Raw genomic sequence first — 24,011 nt, 5'->3', positions numbered from 1 at the left:
CCGGAGTCTGTCTACGGCGCCTCGGAGGAGCCAAAAGAGACAGGGCCTCCACCAGCACGGTCCGCGGACGCCGTTTCCTCTGGTCTCAGGAAGGGTGAGCAGCGCGGAGCTCGCCCCTCGGAGACCTCGACCTGAAGGCGGGGAGCGCAGGGCGGCTCCCTCACGGCCCACGATGCCCGCGGAGCCGGGGGCCGACGGGGGCTGCGGCGCCCTCAATGGCCGGGTCGGCGTCCCGGGCCCCGACCGGCTCTCCCGGCACCTCGGGCGGACCCGCTAGCGGACAGGCCCCGGGCCCGGAACGAGCGCGGGCGCCCTGAGCTAAGCGTTGACTGGAAGTGGCCCATTCACACGGGCTCAGTCCGCGCGGCGACGCCGGGACAATGTCGGCACATTGTGCAGACGCTGAGGCCCGGAGGGGCCGGGGATGCGCTCGATTGGCCCGCACTTTGCAGCCCCACGCAGGGACCCGCCCCGCCGTGTCCGGTCACCAGCCCACGAGCCCAGAGCGGCTCCCAGACTCCTCTCCGCTGTCCTGCAGGCTCGGCTCCGTGCGTGCGGCCCCGACTATCCCTGCCCTCATCCTGCTCCCCGCCTCCAAAGCCTCCCGTGCGCTAATTACCTGTCAGCCGGGTGGTGTGGCTGGCGGTGCGGGGGCTGAGGGCGGGCGCGGCCTCGAGGAAAGACTACAACTCCCATGAGGCTCTGGGGTCGCGCAAGCGTCTGTGATTCCATTGGCTGGGAAAGCTCTGAGCTGGGAGCCTTCATTGGCTGAGGGGCCTGAGGCGATAGATACCGGAAAGGGGAAGAGCAGCCAACATGGCGGCGGAGCGCGGCGCGGGCCAGGCACAGTCGCAGGAGATGATGGAGGGTGAGTGGCCACGCGGGGCGGCGACCGAAGGGCCCAGCGGGCGGGGGGCGACGACCCCTACCGGCTTTGCCCGGGAGAAACGGGGCGGCCCACCTGCGGCCGCGGCTCGGACCCCGCCGCGCGCGCCCCCTGACATCTGCCAGCCGGCAGGGCGGGGGTGGTCCCGGACCCGGGACCCCGTGCTGAGGCGGTAGCGGCCGGGAAGGCGCGGGCGGCCCGGGAGGTGCCGGACCTAGGGCCGGGGCCAGCGGCGGGGCGAGCCGGGCGCGTGGGTGGGGACTGAGGGCGCGGTGGTCCCACAGCCCCGGCGTCCGCCAGCTGGTGGGAGCCTCGCACCGAGTTCCTCAGCCAGCCCCGCGAGTCCCCAGTCCCGGGGCAGCTGACGAGGAAACAAGGCGCGGGGCTCCCTGGGACTCGCCCGAGTCGGGTCATTGGTGAACGTGGCGGGGGCGGAGAAGGGTCCTCTCGAAAGTGAATGAATGGGTCGTGGGGAAGAAGTGACCAGGAGCCAAGAGCTGAGTTACAAATCGACGGTTTCCTGTTTTCAAAGCGATCATAGTTCCAAAAAGACTAAATCAAACTCTTCCGCTTTGTTGAAAAACAGTATATGCATGTTATGGGTGCATATAGTTACATACATACGCTTACCGCAATTGGAGAGCCAGTCATGTCTTCGAGTGCTTCTGTACTTTTCGATCCGCTGGTCTCATGAGCGCTCCGGAAGAGCAGCCACAGTCTCCAGTGTCAAGTGCTAGGGAAGCGGGGGCGGCGAAAGAAGAGTAGGCATGTTTGTGAGTGATGGCTGCACAACCAACGCCAGCTCTGAGCTGAATCGTGAAAGATAACTATAAATCAGCCAGGTTGGAGATAGGCTGAGGGAAAGAGCAAAGGTCATTTCAGGTGAAGGAAACCACACAAAGGCAAAGGGGTGTGAAGGAATGTGACCTGTTTGGAGGAGAGTTCAACCGAGAGTGGCACAGTCATACTGAACGAGGGAGAGTGCCGGTGAGGCTGGCAGGAAAGGTCGTGGAGGGCCTTGGTGGAGGGGAGAAGCACATGAAGGGTCTTGGACTTTCAGACCGTTAGGTCTTTTTAAGCAGGGAAACGCCTCTTCTTATCCCCCTCTTCCCACCCTCCCACCTATTCCCACTTTCTCTTTAGCTGTTTCCGTGTCTTGGTAAATGGCAAGTAGGAAACCCAGGCAATTCCTTCTCTCCGGCTGCCACCCATCCAGTTAATCAACAAGCTCTGCTGCCCCTGCTTCCTTAATATCTCCAAATCTTTAATACCTCTCCCATTCCCACTGCCGATACCTTGAGCCAGTCCATAGTCCCCGGTGCCACATAGTCACCTCATGTGCTGATCTGCTGTCCCATGCCCCTGTCCCTTGGGAGAGAGTCCCAAGTTTCACTTTGGCTGCCCTTCATTAGCTAAGCCCCTCCCACCCTGGGCTCCGCTGCACCAGACCATTGCCCAGTAGAACTTGCTGTCCCTTAGCCTTGACCACCTGTGCCTGGTACCAACTAATTTATTACATGTCTACGTACGTGTCATGCACATGTTTTTGTGCCTAACAGCAACTCTGAGATGCAGGTACTATACTAGCTCCGTCTACAGGTGAGGAGACTGAGGCTTGGAAAAGAAAATAACATGCCAAAGCTGTGTCTGTAGAGACAAGATGCAAACTCAGGAAGAGTCAGTGGCATTCCAGAAATTTTTGGAGTCAAAGATCAGATTTGGATTTTAGAATAAGATCAGATTCTCTAGCAATGGAGAATAGATTAAACAGCCAGACAAGCCACTGAGAGACCAGTTAGGAGGCCAGGCAGGAGCCGAGGCCACAGGTAATGAGTAGCTGATCCAAGGCAGTTGCCAGGGCAGGGAAGAAGGAATGGGTTTGGAGGTTTTAGAGGTGGATTTCATCAGGACTTATCCAGCAGTCCTTTCCTGGGTGCTGCTTTGCTAGGCCCAGCGGGAGATACAAAGGTGAAATAGCTGCCTTCCCCTCAAAGAGCATATATCCCTTTGTAAATAAGCTGTAGTGGAGAAAAGAGAATACTTTCAGTGTGGTTGATGATTCCAAGTAATCCATTAGTGCTCCAGGTCTTCCACAGATTTCCAAAAGAGTTGCAAAAAAAGTTAGGAAAAAGGGAAATTATTTGACAGTCTTGCCAAAGAATTTTTACCAGTCTGCCACATTTAATCATTGCCTGATTTGCTAATTCAAAAAATATTTATTTACCAGCCTTTCAAAACTGTGCGCTGGTGTCACGGTGCCCTGACATTCAGCATCAGTGACTTCATGGGGCATTTAGCACTACTGGCTGTCTTCTCCTTTTTCTAAAGCTCCCCGCTGCCCACAGTCTGATTTGAGTTAGTCTTGATTTCTTTCAGAACGAGGGCCTGTGAACTGGGCTGGTTTTCTTGGCCAAATGGATAGTGGAGCATGGATGAAGGTATGTGGTGGGAGGGTCACATGGTCCCCTCTATGTGGACATCCAGGCCAAAAGGGAGCCAGACAGGAGGTGCTTCTCTGTGTGTTACCACTAGGGCGTTTAATCACAAACCACCCAGGCCTTCCAGAACACCTGGTAATTCTTCACGAGTTCCTTGAGGGCAGGAATAGTATGTCACTCACTTTTGTACCCCTGTGGCCTCCCTGCTGTGCCCCCTTCCCATCCACCACAGCTCCCCCCTCCACTGGATGCCTCAGGTGGTACCCGGGACATCCATGGCGAACACTCAAATGCTTGTTGAACTGAGTTCAACAAACATTTTTGAATGAAGTCTCTTTGACTTCCAACTGGATGTCAATCTGTTACATGTTCCTCAGAGGGCCCCCTAACATGGGTGTGAGTTCTTATGGATGTGTGTGGGTTCAGTTGACAGGCGGGTGGAATCGGAAGAGTCGGGCGATGAAGAAGGGAAGAAGCAGAGCGGCGGGATGGTGGCCGAGCTCAGTGCGCACAGCCTGAAGGACGGAGAGGAGCGGGGGGAAGAGGACCCAGAAGGTACCAGGCCGAGTTAAGAACCTTAAACTAACTAAGCGGGAGGAGCATGGGGCTCGGTGGCACGTGATGGGCCCCCGGGTGGCGCCCGGGCGTTTGTCTGGCTGACTCTGGAGGCCCTCGGTGGGTGGCCAGGGGCGGTGGGCGTAGGCGCTGGGAGTAGGGCGCCCTCTGAGGTGCTCCCTGAGCCACCTACACACTTACGGCCCCTGCAGGCAGGATGAACTTTTCCCTGATTCCATCGAAGGCAAATACGGATGATATTGATACTAATGTGTCATCTGAAACAGACCCAGAAGATTGTTTTATTATCCACGTGTTCAGAAAGTGAGATTTGAAATGAACAGTTTGGCTAAGCGTGCTCTCTTTTCCTACCGTGGACGGAAACTAATTGTCTCAGTCATTTCTGAGTCCTGCTCCACCAAACTTATAGGCCTGAGGATCAACTTCTAAATTGGTTTAATGATTAACAACAACAAAATGAATTTAGAGATGAGAAAAGTAAGTTCCCAGCCTGTAATGGTGGGTTTTCACCCTCCCAAACTATGATCTGAGCCTTTTTTTGTATTTTCTTTGCTTGCTTAGAAAATCAGTTTACATTCAAAGGAGTGAGAGAAACCATACAAACAGACAAAAAGATGTCCAAGATATATTATTAGGTGAAAAAAGCAAATTTTTTACAAATGGTATGCATGTTAAAATCCTATCTTTATTTTTAAAATGATAATAATAGTATGTAGTTTTACTTACTTAAGAGAGAAAACACATCAAACTGTTGGCCTGGGGGGCACCGGGGGACGGTCTCTCTAAACAGCAGGTTTGAGAGGGTCTTGTACCTTCTGCATTTTCTAGATTTATACACAGTGTATGGGTATTTAAAGTATTAATAGTCACGCATTACCGTTATGGTAATGAAAACAAAACGAATTTTTAAAATAACATCGTGCTCTGTGCCAGTGAAGATGATTGGTAACTATGGCAACCTAATTTTAAGGCAAAAGGAGATTACCACAAAAGTACCAGTCACATTACTTTGGAACTTCAGTGTCGATATTCTGGAAGTGATGTGGGTGGAATAAGTACACGGGAGTGATAGGTGAAAGCTCTTGTTGCTGACTCAGTCACAGGAGGGCCAAGCGGTGGGAGTGTCACCTGCCCTCACATCTGAATGCCTGGCATGTTGACCGAGCCCCGTCATGGGCTCTCCCCTGGCTCATGAGCACAGGCTCACTGCGACTCACCCAAGGGTATGTGGCTACAAAGTGGAGCCCCTGGACTGGACCCCGACTTGTCTAGATCCGGTGTTCTTTCTTCCAGGCTACTAGCTTGTTAAAAGTCCTGGGAAGGTGCATTTTTATGGGTCCTTAGAGAAACCAGGACTTGCTCCTGCCTGTACTTGCTTAGATCTTAAGTTCAAGTAAAACAAATTCAAACGTGACAACTGGTACCATTCACTTATTTTCTATAAGTTGTTTTAAAACTTAAAACATACAGGATAGGTTTGGAAAGATGGCTGGTTACTTTGTTTCAAAGGTTAAGCTGCCATTTTGAGCACTGCCCTGTGCTGGATGTATTACAAACAGAACCCTTGAAGCCTTGTGACCATGTGTCCTGGACACCCTGCCTTTGTTGTAGTATGCGTCTTTCGTTGCAGCTTCCTGAGTTCAGGCCATTGGCTGTGCTGACTTTTGTAGGGGGATCGTTTGGGCATATCTCTTGGTTTTGCCCAGCTCCTTTTATTTAATTTTTGGGTTGGTTGACATCTTGTAAAGCTATGGCTGAACTAGAGTAAATGACATGTTTTTTTAACTAGCCATTGTCGGTGGTTAAGGAAAAGGCTGTGAGGTGAATTCAGCCAGTGTGGCGCCAGGACGTCTTTGTCAGGCTGGGCCTGCATCGGGCGTGCCTCTCCGAGGCCTCCAGTCCAGCCTTCAAGCCGCCCCATGCTGGGGGGCGCTGGGGGCGTGAGGCCGGGGCTGTGAGCCTGCTCAGCCGCAGGAGCAGACGCAGTGTTGCCGTCGGGGAGAGGCAGCTGAAGGACGCAGGCCAAACGGTAGCGGTGACCAGTGGTCCCTGGGGGCACAGGCCAGACAGCAGTCACCGCGCTGCCCCCCCGAGGAGGAGCCTCTCCAAGGCAGGCGGCCCAGTTTCTTCAACAACAAATTGCAAGAACAAACGGAGACTTTATAGAAATGCCCTCCAGTTACAGTGTGTGGCCTCATTCAGATCCTAATGCACGCAGGCTGGGGAGAGCGTTTAACCCTTTTAGACGATGTGCTGCAGTAGGCCCAGAGCCCAGCGCGGGAGCAGCGGCCGCCCTCCTCAGGCCCCCGGACGGAAGGCCCGCTCTCTAGGGTGGACTGGCTCCTCGTCCTGCCCGGCAAGAGGGGCATGGAAATTGCTCAGCGAGGCTCTTCGATCTTGTCTGTTGAGCTGAGCTTCATTTTGTTTCGCTCTTTGCAGACAGACGTGTTTGTAGATGCTGGGCCACTTTCCAAAGCAATAAAAGGCACATCTTAGAACATCTGGTGTGCCCAGCATGATCTATATTCAAATGACCTGATTTCTTGTCACAGACAAGAAGGGGAAAGACTGGGAGGCAGGCTGCCACCAGGTACGCAGCTTCAGGCATCACCAGGAGGTGGCGGTGGGCAGCTTCCCGGCCCCTGGCTGGGGTCACTTGAGGCTCGGTCACCGTTCCCCCTCCCCCGGCTTTTCTGACAACAGCGTCAGACTGCATTTCCCTTCCTGAGAAGTTGTGCGGCACAGATGGAAGTTTGGAGGCGTTTGCTGAGTTCAGGAAACTGAGGATCTTGAAGGGTGACCATTGTCAGACAGCTCTTAGCTCCGCCACGTCATCCATGCCCTCCGGGTGTTGCCTGCTGGTTTCTCCTCTGAGTTCAAGTTGGCTCTGTGCTCCAGGCAGCCCGACCCAGCTCTCCGCGGATGCCAGGGCTGCGTCCTCCTGGAGACAGGGGGCTCTGAATGGGCTTTTCTTCTTGTTGTTACAGAAGGACAAGAGCTGCCTGTGGATATGGAAACCATTAACCTGGACAGAAATGCAGAGGTAATGCCGCCTGCTCACCCCAACCTCAGGGGGCATGGTGACGGAGCATTCTGACCGTCGGGGTATCTTTTACGAGGGTACCAGATTAGCGAGTGATTTCCCTGGAAGGAGTTGTCTGAGCCTGTCTCCGTTGGCTCAGAGACCCTGTGTTCTTACTGTTTTTAATACCAGTGATTGACCTGCCATTTCTATTTAACCGAATGAAACGCCTTTGACTCATAAATTATATGGGTCAGATGATTACATTGTACGTGGTAGGGTCCCGCCATCCCCAGCCTCTGAGAAGCACCACGCATTAATGATCCGGGAAGGGCGGAGCCAGCCGTTGTGTCTAGGCGGCCCGTGGGGCCTCCCCTGAACCCGCAGCCGGCCGTCAGTGGGGACGCGGGACTCAGAGCATGGGCTTGTGCTCTGTGCTAAGGGGGCAAAGGGGTGAGAGTAGGTTTCGCATCCCACCCGCTTGGAGGGTCAGTTTTACATCAAGCCGCTACCCGTGGTAGCTGAACCGAGGAGCGTTTTGCAGCTCGCCTCTGAGTCCCCGCCCCCTGTCTGCCCAGACTCCGTGTAGCACTTCTCCCATTCTCCCCTCACCCTCGCCTCCACCCGCCGCCCAGCCTCCTTGTGGCTCCGATTCCAGGAAGCATGTCTTCAGGCGCTTGCCTGCAGCTGAGCTAGGTCTTGTCTTGTTTCAGGACGTTGATTTGAATCATTATCGCATTGGAAAAATTGAAGGGTTCGAGGTGCTGAAGAAAGTGAAGGTGAGAGGAACTCCGTCCTTGCAGGGGAGGTGACACTCCAGAGTCTGACCCGCCCGAAGGACATCGATAAACCCAGAACAGAGTCAGTTCTGCGCAAGTGACAGTCCTTGCAAAGGTGCCAGGCTGCACCAGGAGCTGCCGTCGGGCACCTTTCCTCCTGAGCCTGGCAGGGTTGCTAGGGCAGACGGCAGGCTGGGTGGCTCGCCCCAGGTTCAAATAGTGGCTCGGGCGTGCGGCCGCCTGCAGTGCCTTAGGTCGGAGCCCGCCTGCAGCCGCGCACACCCCAGCCTGTGCAGTCCTTAACTCGCTTCAGTCCAATCTGTTTTTCAGAATTGAGCCCCTGAGGGTTCCCTCTGCTGGGACACAGCACCCCCACTGCCCGCTGCCTCCCTCACTGAGTAGATCTGCTCGGTATGGGGCTTGCCTCCAGCCTCCCTTGGGTGTCTGCCCATCCTTTCCAAGGTCAGCAGCTTTCTAGAAAACGGAAAGGAAAACCGCATCCTCCCACCCGGAAGGCCTGTCCTGTAACAGCGGGCATTTCCTCCTGGCCTCCCTGTTGCCTATGTCAGCTGCCCTCTTTCTGTCCCCTAGACTCTCTGCCTCCGTCAAAATTTAATTAAATGCATTGAGAATCTAGAGGAGCTACAGAGTCTTCGAGAGCTGGATCTTTACGACAACCAAATCAAGAAGATTGAGAACCTGGAGGGACTGACAGAGCTGGAGTGAGTCGTGAAACCCAGGGAGACAACGGAGGGGCCCGTCCAGCCTCCCCAGAACCAGCCCTGGGCCCCAGCTCTCAGGCCCAGGGAGGCCACTTCTGCCCCAGGGTCCCGCCCTGCACCTGGCTCCAGGGGTGTGTTGGCTTGCCTACAGTCCCAGCCTGCAAATTAAACCTGTGGAGACTTTTGGCTGGTCTCTTCGGGGAGGACATGGTCTCTCCCCTCAGCACCATCCTGTGAGCTCAGAGGCATCGGGAGTCTGTAGGCTGCCTCCCAGCTCTCCCAGGCCTTCTTGGGCAGCCACAAGATTCCGCCCCTGCCCCCGGGTGAGGCACGGTCCCCCAGGTCGGGGTGCTGCCCCTAAGTTAATTACATTCTAGTTCTGTGTGACCTGGCTCGTTAAAAAAATGTTTTGCCTATTCCCAGGATTCTAGATATTTCTTTTAATCTACTGAGAAACATTGAAGGAGTTGATAAGTTGACACGACTGAAAAAGCTCTTCTTGGTCAACAATAAAATCAATAAAATTGAGAACATAAGCAGCTTACATCAACTGCAGATGCTGGAGCTGGGGTCCAACCGCATCCGGGTAGGTGCGAGCGTGGCGGCAGCGTGGCCTGGACGGTATGGGTGCAGGGTGTGCGGTCGGCTGTATTTTTCATAAGAAAAAGTGCTGACTGGAAGTCAGTATTAATAAGAGCGTGTGCCCAGGTGCAGCGACCTAGCCTTTCTTCTGCACATAGAGTTCACTTGTTCCCCATTCAAACCAGGATGTAATTCTTACCAAACCTTCCCATTAGGTTCTGCCTGAGGTGAGCTGATCAGCCCCAAACGCTTTGCTTTTGAATGTACTGCAGACTGAAAGTGTCCCAAGGCAGCAGAGGGGTGGCTTGCCGGTGCCTCGCCCCACACCAGGGCCGTAGGAAGGAGCACGCAGCCTGGTGCTCGGCTGGCCTGTCCTCCCCTGCTGAGTGGCTGGGGGCAGGGGTTTCCGAGCACTTCTTCCCCTCCCTCCGTGTCGCAAGTACCCCTCTGTCCAGCTTTTGGAAGCTCGTAGCACACTGGTCATCCCAGGTTGGCCCTCATGAGCTGGACAGGATGCAAACCAAGAAGAGTGGTTCTGGCAAAGGGCCTCTCATGAGGCTGGTGGTGATACGGCTGAAAATAGGAAAGCAGCACACTTAAAACTAGACAGTGGCCCAGATGTCAGCATTTTATCGAGTATTTCTCTATGGAATCTTCTGAGAGCAAGGTGGCTTGTCACAAGTTGATGCAGAGGCCATAGCAGTTAAGGCTGCCCTCCCTCTGAATCCTCATCCTCGTAGACTGCCCCCAGCCACGTCTTGCTGTGAAGGGCCAGACGACATGCTCGGTCTGCACTTGCTGGAGGCCCCCTGTGTTCCCGTGCGCACTGAAGTAGCCAGCAGTTAACCTGTTCTGGGAGAGCAGTGAACGCAGAGGAGGGGGCGGCCTGAGGCCTGCTCAGTGGGCATTGATTAAACGGGCTGCTACCCGAGGCGCTGCGGGAGATCCGTCTCCAGCTGAATGGCGGAGCACCGGCATGGAGCAAGGAGAAGCAAGGAAGCAGGTGGCAGAAACAGGAAGAGGGGCAGAGAGTCAGGGAACGGGGGCACCTGCTCCAGGAGTCCCGTAGGGCATCCCAAGGCCAGAGCTCCCAGCTTCTCTCTCCTGTGGAATGCATTTTAACAAACCCTACATAGAGTCACGTAATAATGTGGCAACTCGGAATTTTAGGACTGGAGGGACCTGAGAATTCCCGAGAGCTCCAGGGCTTGGTGGAAACTCGAGGTCCGGGAGTGAGCCCAAGTAAGGGGGGGCCTTGACGCCTCGCTCCCACCCCCACCTTTTCCGTGTTCTCATGTTGTGCTTTCACGTGAGGTTGCATGGGAAATTTTCCAGAGTGGAAAAGTACCTGCCCGATGCCCCGGGTAGCTCTCTCTCCTTGCCCAGAGATCTTTCTCTTCCCCAGGTAGCTAAGTGCTGCCCTGTCCTGATTTTCACAGGCAATTGAAAATATTGACACGCTAACCAACCTGGAGAGTTTGTTTTTGGGGAAAAACAAGATCACTAAGCTTCAGAACCTGGACGCACTCACCAACCTGACAGTCCTCAGCATGCAGGTACTGACTGCCCTATGCCCCGCCCCTGCTGCCCCCATCCTGCAGGCCCAGGGCCCGGGCTTTGATGGGCTCTCTGTTTCACCGTCAGTGAGCAGTTGAGACATTATACTTCACTGACCTTAGATGTGCGTGACACACGCTGGACCGCGGTTTCATTCCCTAAGCATCACGCTCCTTTTCCTAATAAAAGTCCAAGCTGGTTTTTAGCCAAAGGGTCTCTTCAGAAGGTGGAGCTCGTTCCAGAACCTACAGTGCTGGGCTCCACAGTGGAAGCGACTCTCCCGCGTCCATGCAGAGGGCGTGCAGCCTGTCTTGGGGGTTGGGAAGCATGTGGCTGTGCCTCAGCTCCTGTTCCTTTTTGTCAGAAGCAGGCAAGTGGCACCAGGCCCTTGAGGCAGGATGTGGTGGGGTGCTCTGGGGACCGGACCTCAGTGTGGCAGGTCCCCTAAAACCACAGGTGCCTTTTGGAAAGCAGACGTTCCGCAGACTTATTTTAAGAAGAGGGCGTTAGGCTTTAATTTGAGTTATAGTAGATGCTGAAAGAAATGAGAACTGATTTTATTTTAAAATATTCAGTGATTCTGAAATTTTGAATTACTAAATTAATTGAGGTAGACCTTCCCCAAACCAAGTAGATGAAAAAGTGAGTGCTTTGCATAAAAGCCTTTAACCCCACGTATGAACTTTAGCCCAGTACAGCAGACCCAAGAGTCGGTCTTCCTTTTCTGTGTGTGTGAGTCCCATTCTCGCAGCTGTATCCAGATGCCCCGCCGTCAGGCGCCCACGGTAAGCAGCCCCACTTCCCAGGAGCCACGTGGCTTCGTGCGTCCTCGCTGCTCTGACTCTCCTTCTTGCAGGGCAACCGGCTGACCAAGATCGAGGGCCTGCAGAGCCTGGTGAACCTGCGGGAGCTCTATCTCAGCCACAACGGCATCGAGGTCATCGAAGGCCTGGACAACAACGTAAGCCCGCCGGCCGCCTGTGGGGCAGTGGGGTCGTGGGGTGCCCGACGGGCAGGCAGCACACACCAGCCTCCGGGTGGCTCTTGAGGGGACTCGCTGCCTCTGGAGGTCTGTCCTAGTGACCTTTCCATCCCTCCTCACGCTGGGAAACACAGACGCAGGCGGTCTCTGCTCAGCTCTGAGCGGGCACTGAGCTGAGCTGTGTGTCGCGGGGGTGGATTTACTGCATGGCCCTGTAGGCGTTGGGGAAGATTTTTTAAAAGCAAACCCCGGGGACTTCCCTGGCCGTCCAGTGGTTAGGACTCTGCGCTTCCAGTGCAGGGGGCGCAGGTTCAATCCCTGCTCGGGGAGCTAACATCCCACGTGCCGCAGGGCACGGCCAAGAAAAAATTAAAGTTAAGAAAAAAGTAAACCCCGGCTGCTGCTAGGTGTCCCTGTCCCACGGAGGGCTAGTGGGCATCAGCAGCCACCCTCTCTTCCCGCTCCGGGCCCCACTTCCCAGCCCACGGGGCCAGCAGCGCCCCCTGGCCCGGATCCTGCACAGTCTCGCTCCCTCCCACCCGCCCCTCAGCAACCCTGCCCTCAGCAACCCTGCCCGTCCAGCACAGGACAGCCTTAGGGGCGCTGGGCAGGGAGGGGTAGCACTGTCCCTGAGCCCCCAGGAAGCCCCTGCGCCCCTCAGCTGCCTGCAGGCAAACCTGCTTTTCCTCAGTGCAGTATTCAAGACAAATAAAATACTTTTACTCATTCAATTTTACTGGGTTTTTTTTCCTGTTTTGTTGACTTGCCAGCAAGTGTAACCAGATTGGTCACTTCTGTTGTTGTAAACACAGCGTTTCAGTCTTCGTAAAGTCTCCTCTGGCCTTTGCGCCTCAGCCCCTGGGCCTAGCCGCCGTTAGTAATGTTTTCAGGGGAAATCCACGTTCTGAATTTCATTTCACCAACATCTACATACAAAATTTTGGAAAAGCTAGAATTTGCCTACAGTGAGTCCTGTCACCTTTCCCTGCCTTCCAGTCAAACTGAGAGTTTACAGAGCTTGTGTGTAAATTGGGTGCACACTCGGCCGGTGCAGAATGGGACCCTGAGGCCAAGTTCTGAGAGGTGCGGCCATGCGGAGGCCATGCGATTGGAGCCGGGCGGCGCCCCCTCTGCTCTTTGGCCTCCCCCCCGCCCCAGTCCCCACGGTCAGCGGAGGGTCCACGCAGGAGAGGGCGTGGCAGCGGTGTGACCCAAAAGAGCAGCGGGGTCCCAGGCACACAGGACGGGGCGAGAGCTTAGGACTGTCCCAGTAGGAGCGCTGCGCCTCGGTCTGGGGTCAGAACCGCAGCCTTCTGGGGCCTCTGCGACAAAACAGATAAAAAAGCAGTTGTGGCTTTAAAGGTAATCATTGTAAGATTCTTATAATCAAATGAGACAGGCTTTCCTCTGAGATCTTTGTTCAACTAGAGATCAAATATTCACCTATACTTTCTTCTAAACTTTATCTCTTAATTTATCTGGAATTTACCTTTGTGGTGTGAGGTCAGGCAGCAAGTATCCTTTTCCCAAATGGCAGATCCGCCATCTTGACACCACGGCTGAGTCCTCCCCCAGTGCTGCCTCTGTTTGCCCGTCTGTGCTGGGTCGTCTTCCTGTGGGTCTCGCGGGGATGACTGCATTGTTGTAATCTCTCCTGTGCGTGCTCCCCCAACCCTGTCCCCTTCCTTTTTTTTTTTTAAGCAATTCTTACCGGTTTGCGTTTGAATGAGCTTTCAAAACACTATCCAGCTCCCCAGGAAAACACGAGGTAGTATTGAGCATATGCCGGAATCCTTGTGCCTGGAGGTTTGGGGCCTGTTCTGGCAGCCGGGTGCCCCTGGTGCTGAGCCCTTCTGCTGGGGCTGCACAAGGGTCACATCCTGCCGCGGGCCGCAGATGCTTTAGCTCAGCCAGTTCCTGTGCTCACACATCCCACGCCGCCTAGCACCGCAGAGCAGGGGGCAACGGGCCTGCCCTGGCCCCGCCCTGCTGCCCACGGTGGCCCCCTTCTGCAGAGTTCTCCCGAGTCCCTGTTTGCTCTGAAAGTCGCCGAGCCCCGCAGGCAGGCGTCTCCTAGCCCGCTGTAGTCACCCAGCTATCTGAGCGGACACCAGGAGCCCAACAGAAGCCAGTGGAAGAGCTCCTCACCGCGTCTGTGTCCAGATGGCGCAGGACACTGTGCCCAGCCCTCAAGGAGTCAGAGGCCAGGGCCAGAGTGCTTCTGGGTTGGCAGAGCTTCTGGCTGCCTGCTCGTGTGTGTGTGTGTGTGTGTGTGGGGCTTTGTTTTTATTTTATTGAAACTTTTTTTTTAACTTTCCCTTAAAACTTGGTATTTGGAGTTAGAATCCCAGGAACACAGTAGAAAACGTAGGAAGGCAACCCTCAATCAGAAACGAGCAGAGAGGAAGAGAATGTGTTGTCGGGGGCCGTCAACCAACTTGTAATGTTTCCCTTTTGATTTTAGAAAAACTTGCCAATTGGTCTGGTTAAACATACTTCAGCAAACAGTGCAAGCTTTTAAAGACTTCATTTTTACTACAGTCTTATTCTGTGAAATCTTGAAACTCTGTGAACTTTAAAAAAAAATTCCTCGGGCTTAGCTGATGTGTGCTGGGAAGTAGGCGTCTGCTGGACATTTCTGGAATAGAGGGTCGAGCACAGCGTTGTATCCACGAGACAGTGCGATTGATGCCTGCCCCACAGCGGGCGAGCCCCGGACGCTGTCCCCAGTGGGGCTGAGCTCCCTCTTTCTTCTCTCCCATCAGCTGTAAATTCCAGGCCAGTGTCCACCCGCTGTCCCTCGGTGCCCAGGCGTTCCTCTCTGCCCTTCCTCCTGTGCTGGAAGGAGGGCCCCTTCACCCCCGCCAAGCCCCAGGTTCCTCAGCCCTGAAAGAAGAAGGAAACACTGTTCTAAGGATCAGTTGGAATTGTATGTTTCCTTGGGTTGAGCACTAAATAGATGCTGCTGCAACTGTTACCCCCTCTTCAGAGCCCCGGCCTCATGTTAGCTGCTCTTCCCGGGACCGAGCGTGTCACTGGGGTCTTTGTGGACCAGGATCTGGGAGCCTGGGGCTTGGCATCTGAAGGAACTAGTTCCAGACCCCAATGGTGAGAGCGCAGTGAGGCAGTCGTGAGGGTTCTGTGTCCTTGGCCTGGTCTGGGGGTGGGCGGGGAGGCTGCAGGAGGTGGGCAGTGCTGTCCGCCTGCTAGCACGCTGCCGTCCTGAGAGAGCAGCTCACCTCATGGCTCTAGGCTCAGCGCCCAGCGCTGTGTGCATGGTCGCGCGCTCGTTGTTGATCTGAGGTAATCCAGGAAAAATTTTATTTCCTTATTTTAGAACAAACTCACGATGTTGGACATTGCATCAAATAGAGTCAAAAAGATTGAAAATATCAGCCATCTAACAGAGCTGCAGGAATTCTGGGTAAGTTTAATACACAAGGGGTTGATGACACGTCAGCTGAACTGGTCCTGCCGAGTGAAATTCTGTTTGCTCCAGCCCTGGAGGCTGTGGCGTGGATTGGGACTGCGGGCAGGGCTGTAGGACTTTGGTACCCACGCAGGATCTTGGGCCCCGCCACACCCCAGATGTAGACCAAGCCAAAGTGGGCATTTTAGAAGATTCTGGGTGATTGCGATTCACATGAAAGTGTGAGAAGCCCTGCGCAGTATACGGTTAGACCCGAGGATTGCCACATGACTGAAGGGCTTCCAGACCCAGCCCAGGGGCCAGTGCACCCAGCGCAGACGTGTACCGGCACCATGGGAGGAGGTGTCGCATGGGCTTCTGTAGTCAGTCCTCCCGGAATGTGCCTTGTGTTTGCCTCATGGTGACAGTGTTGTGTTGTCTCGGGAGCAGTGTCACCAAGCCCAGAGGAAGAGAAACGGCATAAGATGTCTTGAGACTCCTCTGAGGGGGTGGCAGGATGACCCCCAAGCTGAAGTCCTCAGTGTCAGGGTTCCACACGGGTGTCGTCCTGAAGCACGTTTGTTGCCTGGTGGCCCCTGCAGGCACCACCACACATTCCACCCGGTGACTGCCATGTGCAAGTGAGCGTCGTCCGGATGCGCTCAGTCTGATCCAAGATTCGTGCTGCGTCTAAGGCATGCTTCTTCCTTGTCTAGCCATCCTGCTGACCCTGCTTGTGTCCTGGGTGTTTTCCTTTCCTCATCTTAAAAGATCGTCCCGGTTTCCCTAGAGCACAGGTGGCCTGCTGTGAGCATGTCCCTTACCCCTTAGCGGTAGCACTGAGTCTTGGGCGTTGTTAGCACGTGATGCTAGAGCAAGTCTGGGAAGACCAGAACCAGCCTTTGAGAGGCTGGGGGAGCCGAGTGAGTCACCATGAGCCGGGGGTCTGGTGTGCAGCCCACCCCCGGAGGAAGGTGTGGCTAGTGGTAAGCCGGTTGCATTGGAGCGAAGGGATTTGGCTCCGAAGAGGCCAGGGAACCACACAGAGAAACCGCACAACCAGAGAGGGGTCCCGAGAGGGAGGGCTGGGGTTAGTCCAGCACCCAGGGCACCCAGCAGTAAGACAGCGCCAAGTGTGCAAGAAGGCAGACTGTGACCCATCACGAGTTGCTGGTGTGCCCCCACCCCCCGCAAGGTGCTGGTATTCACGCCGTGTGTAACCCCTCCCTGTGAGTGTGTGTTGGCCTTAGTGACTCATTTCCAGCCGACAGAATGCAGCAGAAAACAGGATTCCACCCCCGTGACGGGGTTGTGAAAAGACTGGCTTGTCTCCTAGGGGCTCCCCCTTGCTCTCTCTTGAACCCCAGCTTTGTATGAAGTAACAGACACCTTCTTTGATGCCAGCAACATACAAGGCACACGTCCCCTCTGTTGAAGTGATTCTGTTGTGTAAGAAATGTATCTTGGGAATTCTCCCACACCTCAGTTTTGTTTAAAATGTTATTGAATTTGAGGGGAAGTAAATGTAAATTTTCTATGTAAACATTAGCCATCAAAAACCATTGTGATGGAAAATGCATACATCCTGTGAAGTTTGGGTCTTGAAAACCATGAGGTAGTCTGCTGGGGAATGTCAGCCAGGACAATGTTCTGTAGCAGAATTCCAGCCCGGGATTCAGGCAGGATCATCCCCCGACGCTAAAACCGTGGATGAGCAGGGCGTTTGCACACGTGCCAAGTGTCGCCCCGCCGAGAATTTGATGATTGCAAAGGGGAGACACGCTCCCCAGAGACATCTGGGCGCCACCAGTGTGTCCACAGAATCAGACTCATGTCCGGTAGTGGGACAGCCTCATGCCTCGTGTCCCTTGATGTGCTTCATCTATGAAGTGTGCTCGCCAGGAATGTTTAGTGTGATGTAACCAAGCATGTAGACCTAACTTCCAGGTGTCAGGAAGCAGAGGGTCCGGGAGAACGAGCTAGGTGACACCACGGGAAGCAGGCGGCTGAAGCCAGAACGAGGGCCCTTCTACACGACAAGTAGCTGGGTGTCTTTAAAGGTCGACTTCATTTAACAGAAAAAAAAATGAGAGAAGGAAGTGGGAAACATTCTAGATGGAAAAAACTAAAAATGGTACCTTCTGGGAGACTCTTTTAAGAAGACGGGCGTACCTGGAAGGTCATACCCCACACCTTGTTCCTTTACATCTCAGTTGTGCAGAACTTGAAAAAAGAGTCATAAAGGCCATTTTTTCTTTTTCCCTCAATGAGGCTTCCAGAGATCCTGGAATTTCTGTGGAGACAATACAGGTGAATGGTTTTGAGTTCCATTTTGGAAAAATACAAAGATAAGAACTTCCAGGGACTTCCCTGGTGGTGCAGTGGTTAAGAATCTGCCTGCCAATGCAGGGGACACGGGTTCAAGGCCTGGTCCGGGAAGATGCCACATGCCTCGGAGCACCTAAGCCCACGCACCATAACTACTGAGCCTGTGCTCTAGAGCCCGTGAGCCATAACTACTGAGCCCACGCGCCACAACTACTGAAGCCCGCGCGCCTAGAGCCCGTGCTTGTGCTCCACAACAAGAGAAGCCACCGCAATGAGAAGCCTGCGCACGACAGCGAAGAGTAGCCCCTGCTCGCCACAACTAGAGAAAGCCTGCGCGCAGCAACAAAGGCCCAACGCAGCCAAAAATAAATAAATAAATATTTTAAAAAAGAAAAGAAAGAATCTCTGAAAGTTACCTGTGTCAAAGACATCCTTTACAATGTTCCATTGGTGGTGAGTAAAACTCCCAGGTCCACATTCACTAAATCCTAGAGAAAACTGCCTTGTGGCTGGCTGTACTGTGGAATACCCTCAACTATAAGACCTGGGGTTTATAAAGATAGTAAGCGCACCACCGGGAACTGACGGGACGGTGGCATTGGAAATGCCATGACGTGTGACACAGGAAGCGCACAGTGTGTGTCAGGCACAAACGACTCTATTGAGAAAGAAGAGGAGGAGATGGTGGCCCTGCCGGAGCATCAGCTGCCAGCGGAGTAGGAGAAGGTTTCTGAGATTCTGCTGTGAAAAGATCTTACTTCTAAGCAATGTAACATTGCTACTTTTATTAAATGAATGTACTGTTTGCACGTTTCAAGGTAAAAGTGCTTAAGACATGAGTGTCTTTTTCGTGATTCTCCACTGCAGCGGCCTCTTTCTGGTAACCAAGCAGCTGCAGCCACTGCCATGGGGGATATTGCTTCCCTCTGGTTCTGATTTTGCACACTTTGCGTTGGCCACATGGGCAGCTCATGTTGTACAAGAGGAGTGTCGTAGACTAACGCTTAACAGAATACTGTTTAAGGCTTTATCCTGGGAGAGCTCTTCTCCCTTTGAGGTGGAGGCACCAGTGAGTCCTGCTCTGAGTTCCGGGTCCCCGCGACTCCGTGCTCAGAAGCAGGCTTCAGGCCCTCCACAAGGCTGGCCTCTGGGTTTTGGAAATCTGGCTTTCCCAAAGAACGTGGCACACTAGGCCCACGTGAAGTTCTGTGAAAATAGCGTTCCTTAAATAGGCGAGTCTGAGAAACCCTGCATTGTATACTCTCTGGGAGAATCTAGGAGAATCTCTGTGGGAGATTCATAACGTGCAGTGAGTTATTAAAGACAAGACTGGCTGTGACAGTGGAACTGGTGCCAGAGTAGCCCTCCCACCAGGAACAGACCCCAAGGCCCGAGGCTGCTCTGTTCAGGCAGTGCACAGCAGGCAGCAGCAGGCCGCGGGCCCTGAGAACGGGGATGGCACAGTGCGCCCGGGCTGCCCTGCTCTGCCTAGGAGCGCTTCCTAAGCGGAACACTGCAGTTCTGTGGAGCTGAAGACACAGAGATCAAAGTTCATGGCAGCTGGACTCTTCAGGACAAGGTCGGAGAGAGGGGACAGCTGTGCGGAGGAGGGCCCCGGAAGTCCACGTGGGGGTCGCCTGCCGGGCTGCGGCTGAGCGGTAGGCAGTCTGGGCACAAGACCACCCCTCTCGCGGCTCACCCACCAGCTCTGCCGGACTGTCCCCCAGCAGAGCTGGGGGACGATGGAGCTCCAGCCCTGCCCAGGTGGGGCTCTCACCAGCACCCTTGACCTCCAGCTAGACACCAAACGGGCCAGGCCTTAGGGGTAAGTACCACAGGCTCAGCTACGACGCCCTCCAGACCCACCCTAATAAAGCCTAGAAGCAAGCTGCAGCAGTGTGTCCAGAGGAGGCCGCGTGCGGAGGTTGGTTCCCACCAGGTCAGAGGGGCCTGACTTCCTGGAGACCCGCCCTGAAGAACTGTGGAACCAAGCCTGTGGCAGTCTCTACACCATCTTAGCCCCGATGTCCAGTGTTCAACCCAAAACTACTAGATGTACAATAGGAAAACATGATCTGTATTCAAGGAAGAGTCCTGAGAAGCCAAGCCTAGGTTTTCAGTCACCATTTGTGGACATGGCCCTGGACCTGGAGGTGGCTTGCGGTCTCTTGGTCCTCACTCCCACCTCCAGGCTGCTCTCACCTTCCCCCCGAAGACCCCCAGCACACAGCTGCTCTGCAGCACGGCCGTCATCCTCTCCCTCCCTGGAGACCCCAGTGCTGTGGCGAAACTGGGCCCTTCTCTCAAGAGACTTAATCCAGTGCCTGGTCGGTGCTCGGACCCTCTGCGGTGTCCCCACCAAGTAGCCGTGGATGGGACCCTCAAGGGCCTCGGCTTCTTCACCTCCCACATGTGGACAGATGTCACACCTTCTCTGAGTGGGGCTGCTGCCGTGTGACCTCGGCCACCCCGCCTCTGCCCTCGCAGGTTCCGAGGGATCAGGTCTGCCCCTCCCACCACCGTGTGCATGGCGGGCCCCGGGCCTGGTGTCTCTTGAAGCGTGATTTCTAGAACTGGGCGTGGCCGGAGTGAGGGGGTGAGGCCAGCAGGTGCGGGGCATGCACTCGGGGCAGCTTCCCCGCCCGCCCTGCACACCCAGCCCTGCCACCTGTCAGCTCACGGGCAGCGACGCACTGGAGCCTCTGCCGTGCGCCTCTCTTCCCAGCGCTACGGTCAGTATGAGGTCAGCCACAGAAGCTGGCGGACACGACATGTCAGGGCTCTTCAGCCTTCCTGGGAGCCAGTTACTGAGCGTTTGCTGGCGCAGCACAGCCAGGAGCCGTGACGGTGATGTCCCCGCGGGTGCCGCCTGAGCCCCCTACCCTCACCCTTCACTCCGGCCATCCAGGGCACGTCTCACGTTCACAGAGGCAGTTCTCTGGTTTGTGTTCACTTGTCCGTCTGCCGTATTCTTTGGAAACTGAAGACTGGTCTCTTGGAGCCCCAGCAGAAGGGCCACGACATCCACGTGACAGGTGTGGACCAAGCTGGGTGACAGGTGCTCCAACCCAGAGGCCCTACGTGCCCTCGCCTTGATGGTGGTTTGAAAAGTGAGAGGTCTCGCCACCCACCGACCCCAGCCCCGCGGGCCTCAGCAGAGCCGGGACGGGGCCTCCTGACCTGCTCTGAGCCCGTCCTCCTGACGTGGCGCATCCTGGACGGGATCAGCCGTGGCACAGCATTTCCTCCACAGAGGCGGGCGGTGGGTGTCCCGGGGGTGCACGCCATCAAGGCCCCTCGTGCCGTGAGTGTCCGGCAAGTGACCTCTGGTCTGTTGGCTGTGTTGTCATCAGAGCGCATAGTTAGGCCTTGGGGACAATGGCCGAGGATGGTTTGTAGGAAATACAGCCAAACCGGCTGCAGCACTTTGCCTGGAGACGGGGTGGGGTGGGGCTGTGTTGCTCCGTCTTCCCTCTGCTGAACTGAACATGGACTTGCCCCTGTCGTGGCGCCGTGTCCAGGTTCATCCCGTGTGGGACGCGGCCCGGCCAGGATGTGCCGTGATGGATGGAAGGCCCCGTGAGGTGCTGGTCACCCCTCTTCTGAGTGGGGGCCTCGTGCCCCACGTGGGGAGGCTGGGGGGCCAGGTCAGTGTGTCCTGAAGGGGGCGGGGCAGGGCTGTTGTGTCTGAAGGGGGCGGAGCAGGGTCAGTGTGTCCTGAAGGGGGCGGGGCGGGGCTGTCTGTCTGAAGGGGGCGCGGGGCGGGGCTGCAGCCCTAAGGCTTCTCCGCTGTGCGCGTGTTCCCCCAGATGAACGACAACCTCCTGGACTGCTGGAGTGACCTGGACGAGCTCAAGGGCGCCAAGAGCCTGGAGACGGTGTACCTGGAGCGGAACCCCCTGCAGAAGGACCCCCAGTACCGGCGGAAGATCATGCTGGCCCTCCCCACCGTGCGGCAGATCGACGCTACCTTCGTCAGGTTCTGAAGCCCCTGGCCCCTCTCTTCCAAGAGCCCCCAGCCACGGTTTTTTAGTCCACCCGTTGCTCCTAAAATCATCACTCTATCAACGGTCACAAACCCAATGGCAATAAAAAGGCCCTGAGTGAAAGCCGCCGTGTGCGCCACCTGGACGCCAGCGCTGTCCCCTCCGGCCGGTCCGCGTTCCGAGTTAGTGGCCCACAGCCCCGTGCCACCCGTGGCGCTGCTTGTGACCCGTCTCCGTTTCCTCCTCTCAGAGGGAGGTCACAGCCCGCCTGAGAGGGTGAAACAGCAGGTCTGGGAGCGCGTGCCCGGGGGGCATCCGGGCTGTCCAGGGCCCTCGGGCCTGTCAGCCCAGAGCTTTGTAGCCTCTTAGACCAGTGGATGCCAATTTTTTTTTATTTTATATATTAAAAAACAAACCTGCAGGCAAAAGATGACTCAGCCCTGTGTGCCGTGACCCCCAGCGCTCTCTTAAAGAGCAGTGGCCGCCCGCCAGGCCTTGCTGGCTGCCTCCCGGGCACGCCCGTTGGTCCCCCGCAGCCCTCGGGGTAGGAGGGGGCCGCCTCCCGCGCACACTGTGCTGTGCCGCGGGCAGGTCTGAGCCCACCTGAGTCTCTCTGCAAGGACTGTCTCTAGAGAGCTGCCCTCGTGGCCACTCGAATACTGCCTCCCCTTCTTACCCCACCGTTGTGCTGGCTTGTTCTTTACAAACTTACATTGACACTCACCCTGAGTGCGACAAGGACCTTGTCATCTCTCGGGGCCCTGGATTTTCCCTTCTGCAGAGTGAGGACCAAATCTCAGGGTTCCCAGGATTCCTCCTTCCAAGACTCGAGCTGCGCTGTCCAGTGTGGGGTGGGCCCCCTTGTGCCACACGTGGCTGCGTCAGTTCAAGTTTAAATTTGTTAAAATGAAATTAAAAATTCATGTCCTCCGCTGCACTTGCCACACCATAGCCACATCTCGCCAGGGGCAGCCCGTCTCCACGGTCACAGAAAGTCCTACTGGACAGCGCTGCTCTGGAGCCTGTCACAGAGCCTGGGCAGCCGCGTGGGGGGCCAGGAGCTCAGGGGTGACCACCTGCTGGGGTGGCCTGAGGGTGAGGTCACGTCCAAGTCCTGACTCAAATCTTCGCCAGAATCGATTGTGTGACCTGCATCTGTGAGTGTCTCCCTGTTGAAGAGCGAACTCTTGGAAAGGAAAGCAGGGTTAGGTAGGACCTGGCCCCAGAGAGCCCTTGCGTTGCGACCCTAGAATTCTGCCCTTGGCCAGACATTAGCTGAGGGCAAAAGAAAGGCATTTTAGAAACACAGGGTTTCAGGATTTGAGCGCCCTTGCCGGAAAGATAATGTGGAGGAGTCCACCCAAACGAGCAGTGAATCCGAATAAGGAACGGAGAAAGGGCAAGGTGGGGTTTAGCAGCAGTACCAAGACCAGCGGAATTCGGTTTAAAAGTACGTACTCGCCTGGTCGCTGAGCTCTCTCCTTTGTAAACGCTAGGACTGTTCCTGACAAGACACAAACTTGCCCCTGGGAAACCACAAGTGACCTGAACCGCATGGCTGTTTTTTTAAATCTGGAGGTAAGACCGTGGCAAGTGCAAGTAGAGACTGTGCAGGTTTTCACTTTGGTGTGGAAGAGAGGGAGGGAGAGCTTAGAGAGAGAGTTTGCGGGAAGGTGTAAGTTTAGAGCAGCCTCCCGTAGAGAGATAAATTATCCAACATCCAACTCACAAGTAGGAAAAAACCCCAAAAAGCTTCAAGCAAAGAGGACACTGGAGAGAAAGGCCCAAGGAGGCGCCACAGATAGACGTGCAGATGGGGTCAGAGCCCGTCCGTCCCCGTCTCAGATGGGTCACAAATCCAAGTCCAGCACCTGCTCTTTAATAGACACTTTCAAAATTATACAAAAAAAGTAGAAGGGATGGGAAAGCTGTGCTAGATCCAGCACAATCCTAATCAGAATGACATTTGATTTTTTAAGAACCTCCTTAAACTCAAATTTATATGTAAGAAAAAGATCTACATTGAACCTTGAAACTTTAAAAAAGTTTCGTCAACTTTGAAAATGAGTCAAGAGCAGTGATTTCCTTCCAGATTATTAAAAATCTGGGGGGAAAAAAAGCTACAAACCCACCGTAGAAACACTGCAAACACTGTAGAAACACAGCCAGCCGCACAGACTCTCGGACAGGCTCGGTGCTGGTGAGGGCGCCCGTGGGTCCCTGGACGGGAGGCCTGTGTCCTGGGCGGGGCTGGCAGAGGAGCACAGTTTGTGGAAAAAGGGACACTGACCCAGCCTAACGTTGTACGCAGGCCAACCTGAGGATTAAAAGTCTCCATGTGAGGGGCTTCCCTGGTGGCGCAGTGGTTGAGAGTCCGCCTGCCGATGCAGGGGACACGGGTTCGTGCCCTGGTCCGGGAAGATCCCACGTGCCGCAGAGCGGCTGGGCCCGTGAGCCATGGCCGCTGAGCCTGTGCGTCCAGAGCCTGTGCTTCGCAACGGGAGAGGCCACAGCAGTGAGAGGCCCGCGTACCGGAAAGAAAAAAAAAATACAGAAAAGTCTCCGTGTGAAAGTAGAATCACAAGCCAGTAGAAAAAACGGTGGGGGGCTTCCCTGGTGGCGCAGTGGTTGGGAGTCCGCCTGCCGATGCAGGGGACGCGGGTTCGTGCCCCGGTCTGGGAAGATCCCACATGCCTTGGAGTGGCTGGGCCCATGAGCCATGGCTGCTGGGCCTGCGCGTCCGG

The 24,011-nt window shown here is 55.4% G+C and overlaps 2 protein-coding genes across 5 annotated transcripts in view; one reads left to right on the top strand and one right to left on the bottom strand.

Annotated features, from left to right (window-relative positions):
* Nucleotides 1-681, bottom strand: part of PASK (PAS domain containing serine/threonine kinase) — a 39,437-nt gene extending 38,756 nt beyond the window's left edge. Inside the window, exon 1 of one of the 2 annotated variants that reach the window (XM_060107401.1) lies at nt 620-681. The gene's annotated coding sequence lies outside the window, so the exon portion shown is untranslated. Of the gene's footprint in view, nt 1; nt 461-619 lie in introns of those variants that run through there. The other variant, XM_060107400.1, reaches the window with a different exon arrangement.
* Nucleotides 466-22,192, top strand: PPP1R7 (protein phosphatase 1 regulatory subunit 7). Of its 3 annotated transcripts, none has more exons than XM_060107406.1 (10): nt 618-868; nt 3,751-3,891; nt 6,888-6,943; nt 7,636-7,701; nt 8,293-8,423; nt 8,847-9,009; nt 10,445-10,561; nt 11,419-11,523; nt 14,882-14,968; nt 21,091-22,192. In XM_060107406.1, exons 1-10 carry the CDS (start codon nt 817-819, stop codon nt 21,265-21,267), a joined length of 1,095 nt encoding a protein of 364 aa, XP_059963389.1. In that variant the 5' UTR covers nt 618-816; the 3' UTR covers nt 21,268-22,192. The 3 variants fall into 3 exon arrangements, with proteins under 3 accessions (XP_059963391.1, XP_059963389.1, XP_059963390.1); XM_060107407.1 differs by having other exon boundaries at nt 644-868; nt 3,751-3,879; nt 21,091-22,191; XM_060107408.1 differs by lacking the exon at nt 3,751-3,891 and having other exon boundaries at nt 466-868.
* The last annotated feature ends 1,819 nt before the right edge of the window (nt 22,193-24,011 follow it).

This window comes from Mesoplodon densirostris, chromosome 8, assembly GCF_025265405.1.
Source record: "Mesoplodon densirostris isolate mMesDen1 chromosome 8, mMesDen1 primary haplotype, whole genome shotgun sequence".
NCBI classification, from domain to species: Eukaryota; Metazoa; Chordata; class Mammalia; order Artiodactyla; family Ziphiidae; genus Mesoplodon; species Mesoplodon densirostris.
This window is presented reverse-complemented; position numbering and strand designations above follow the sequence as displayed.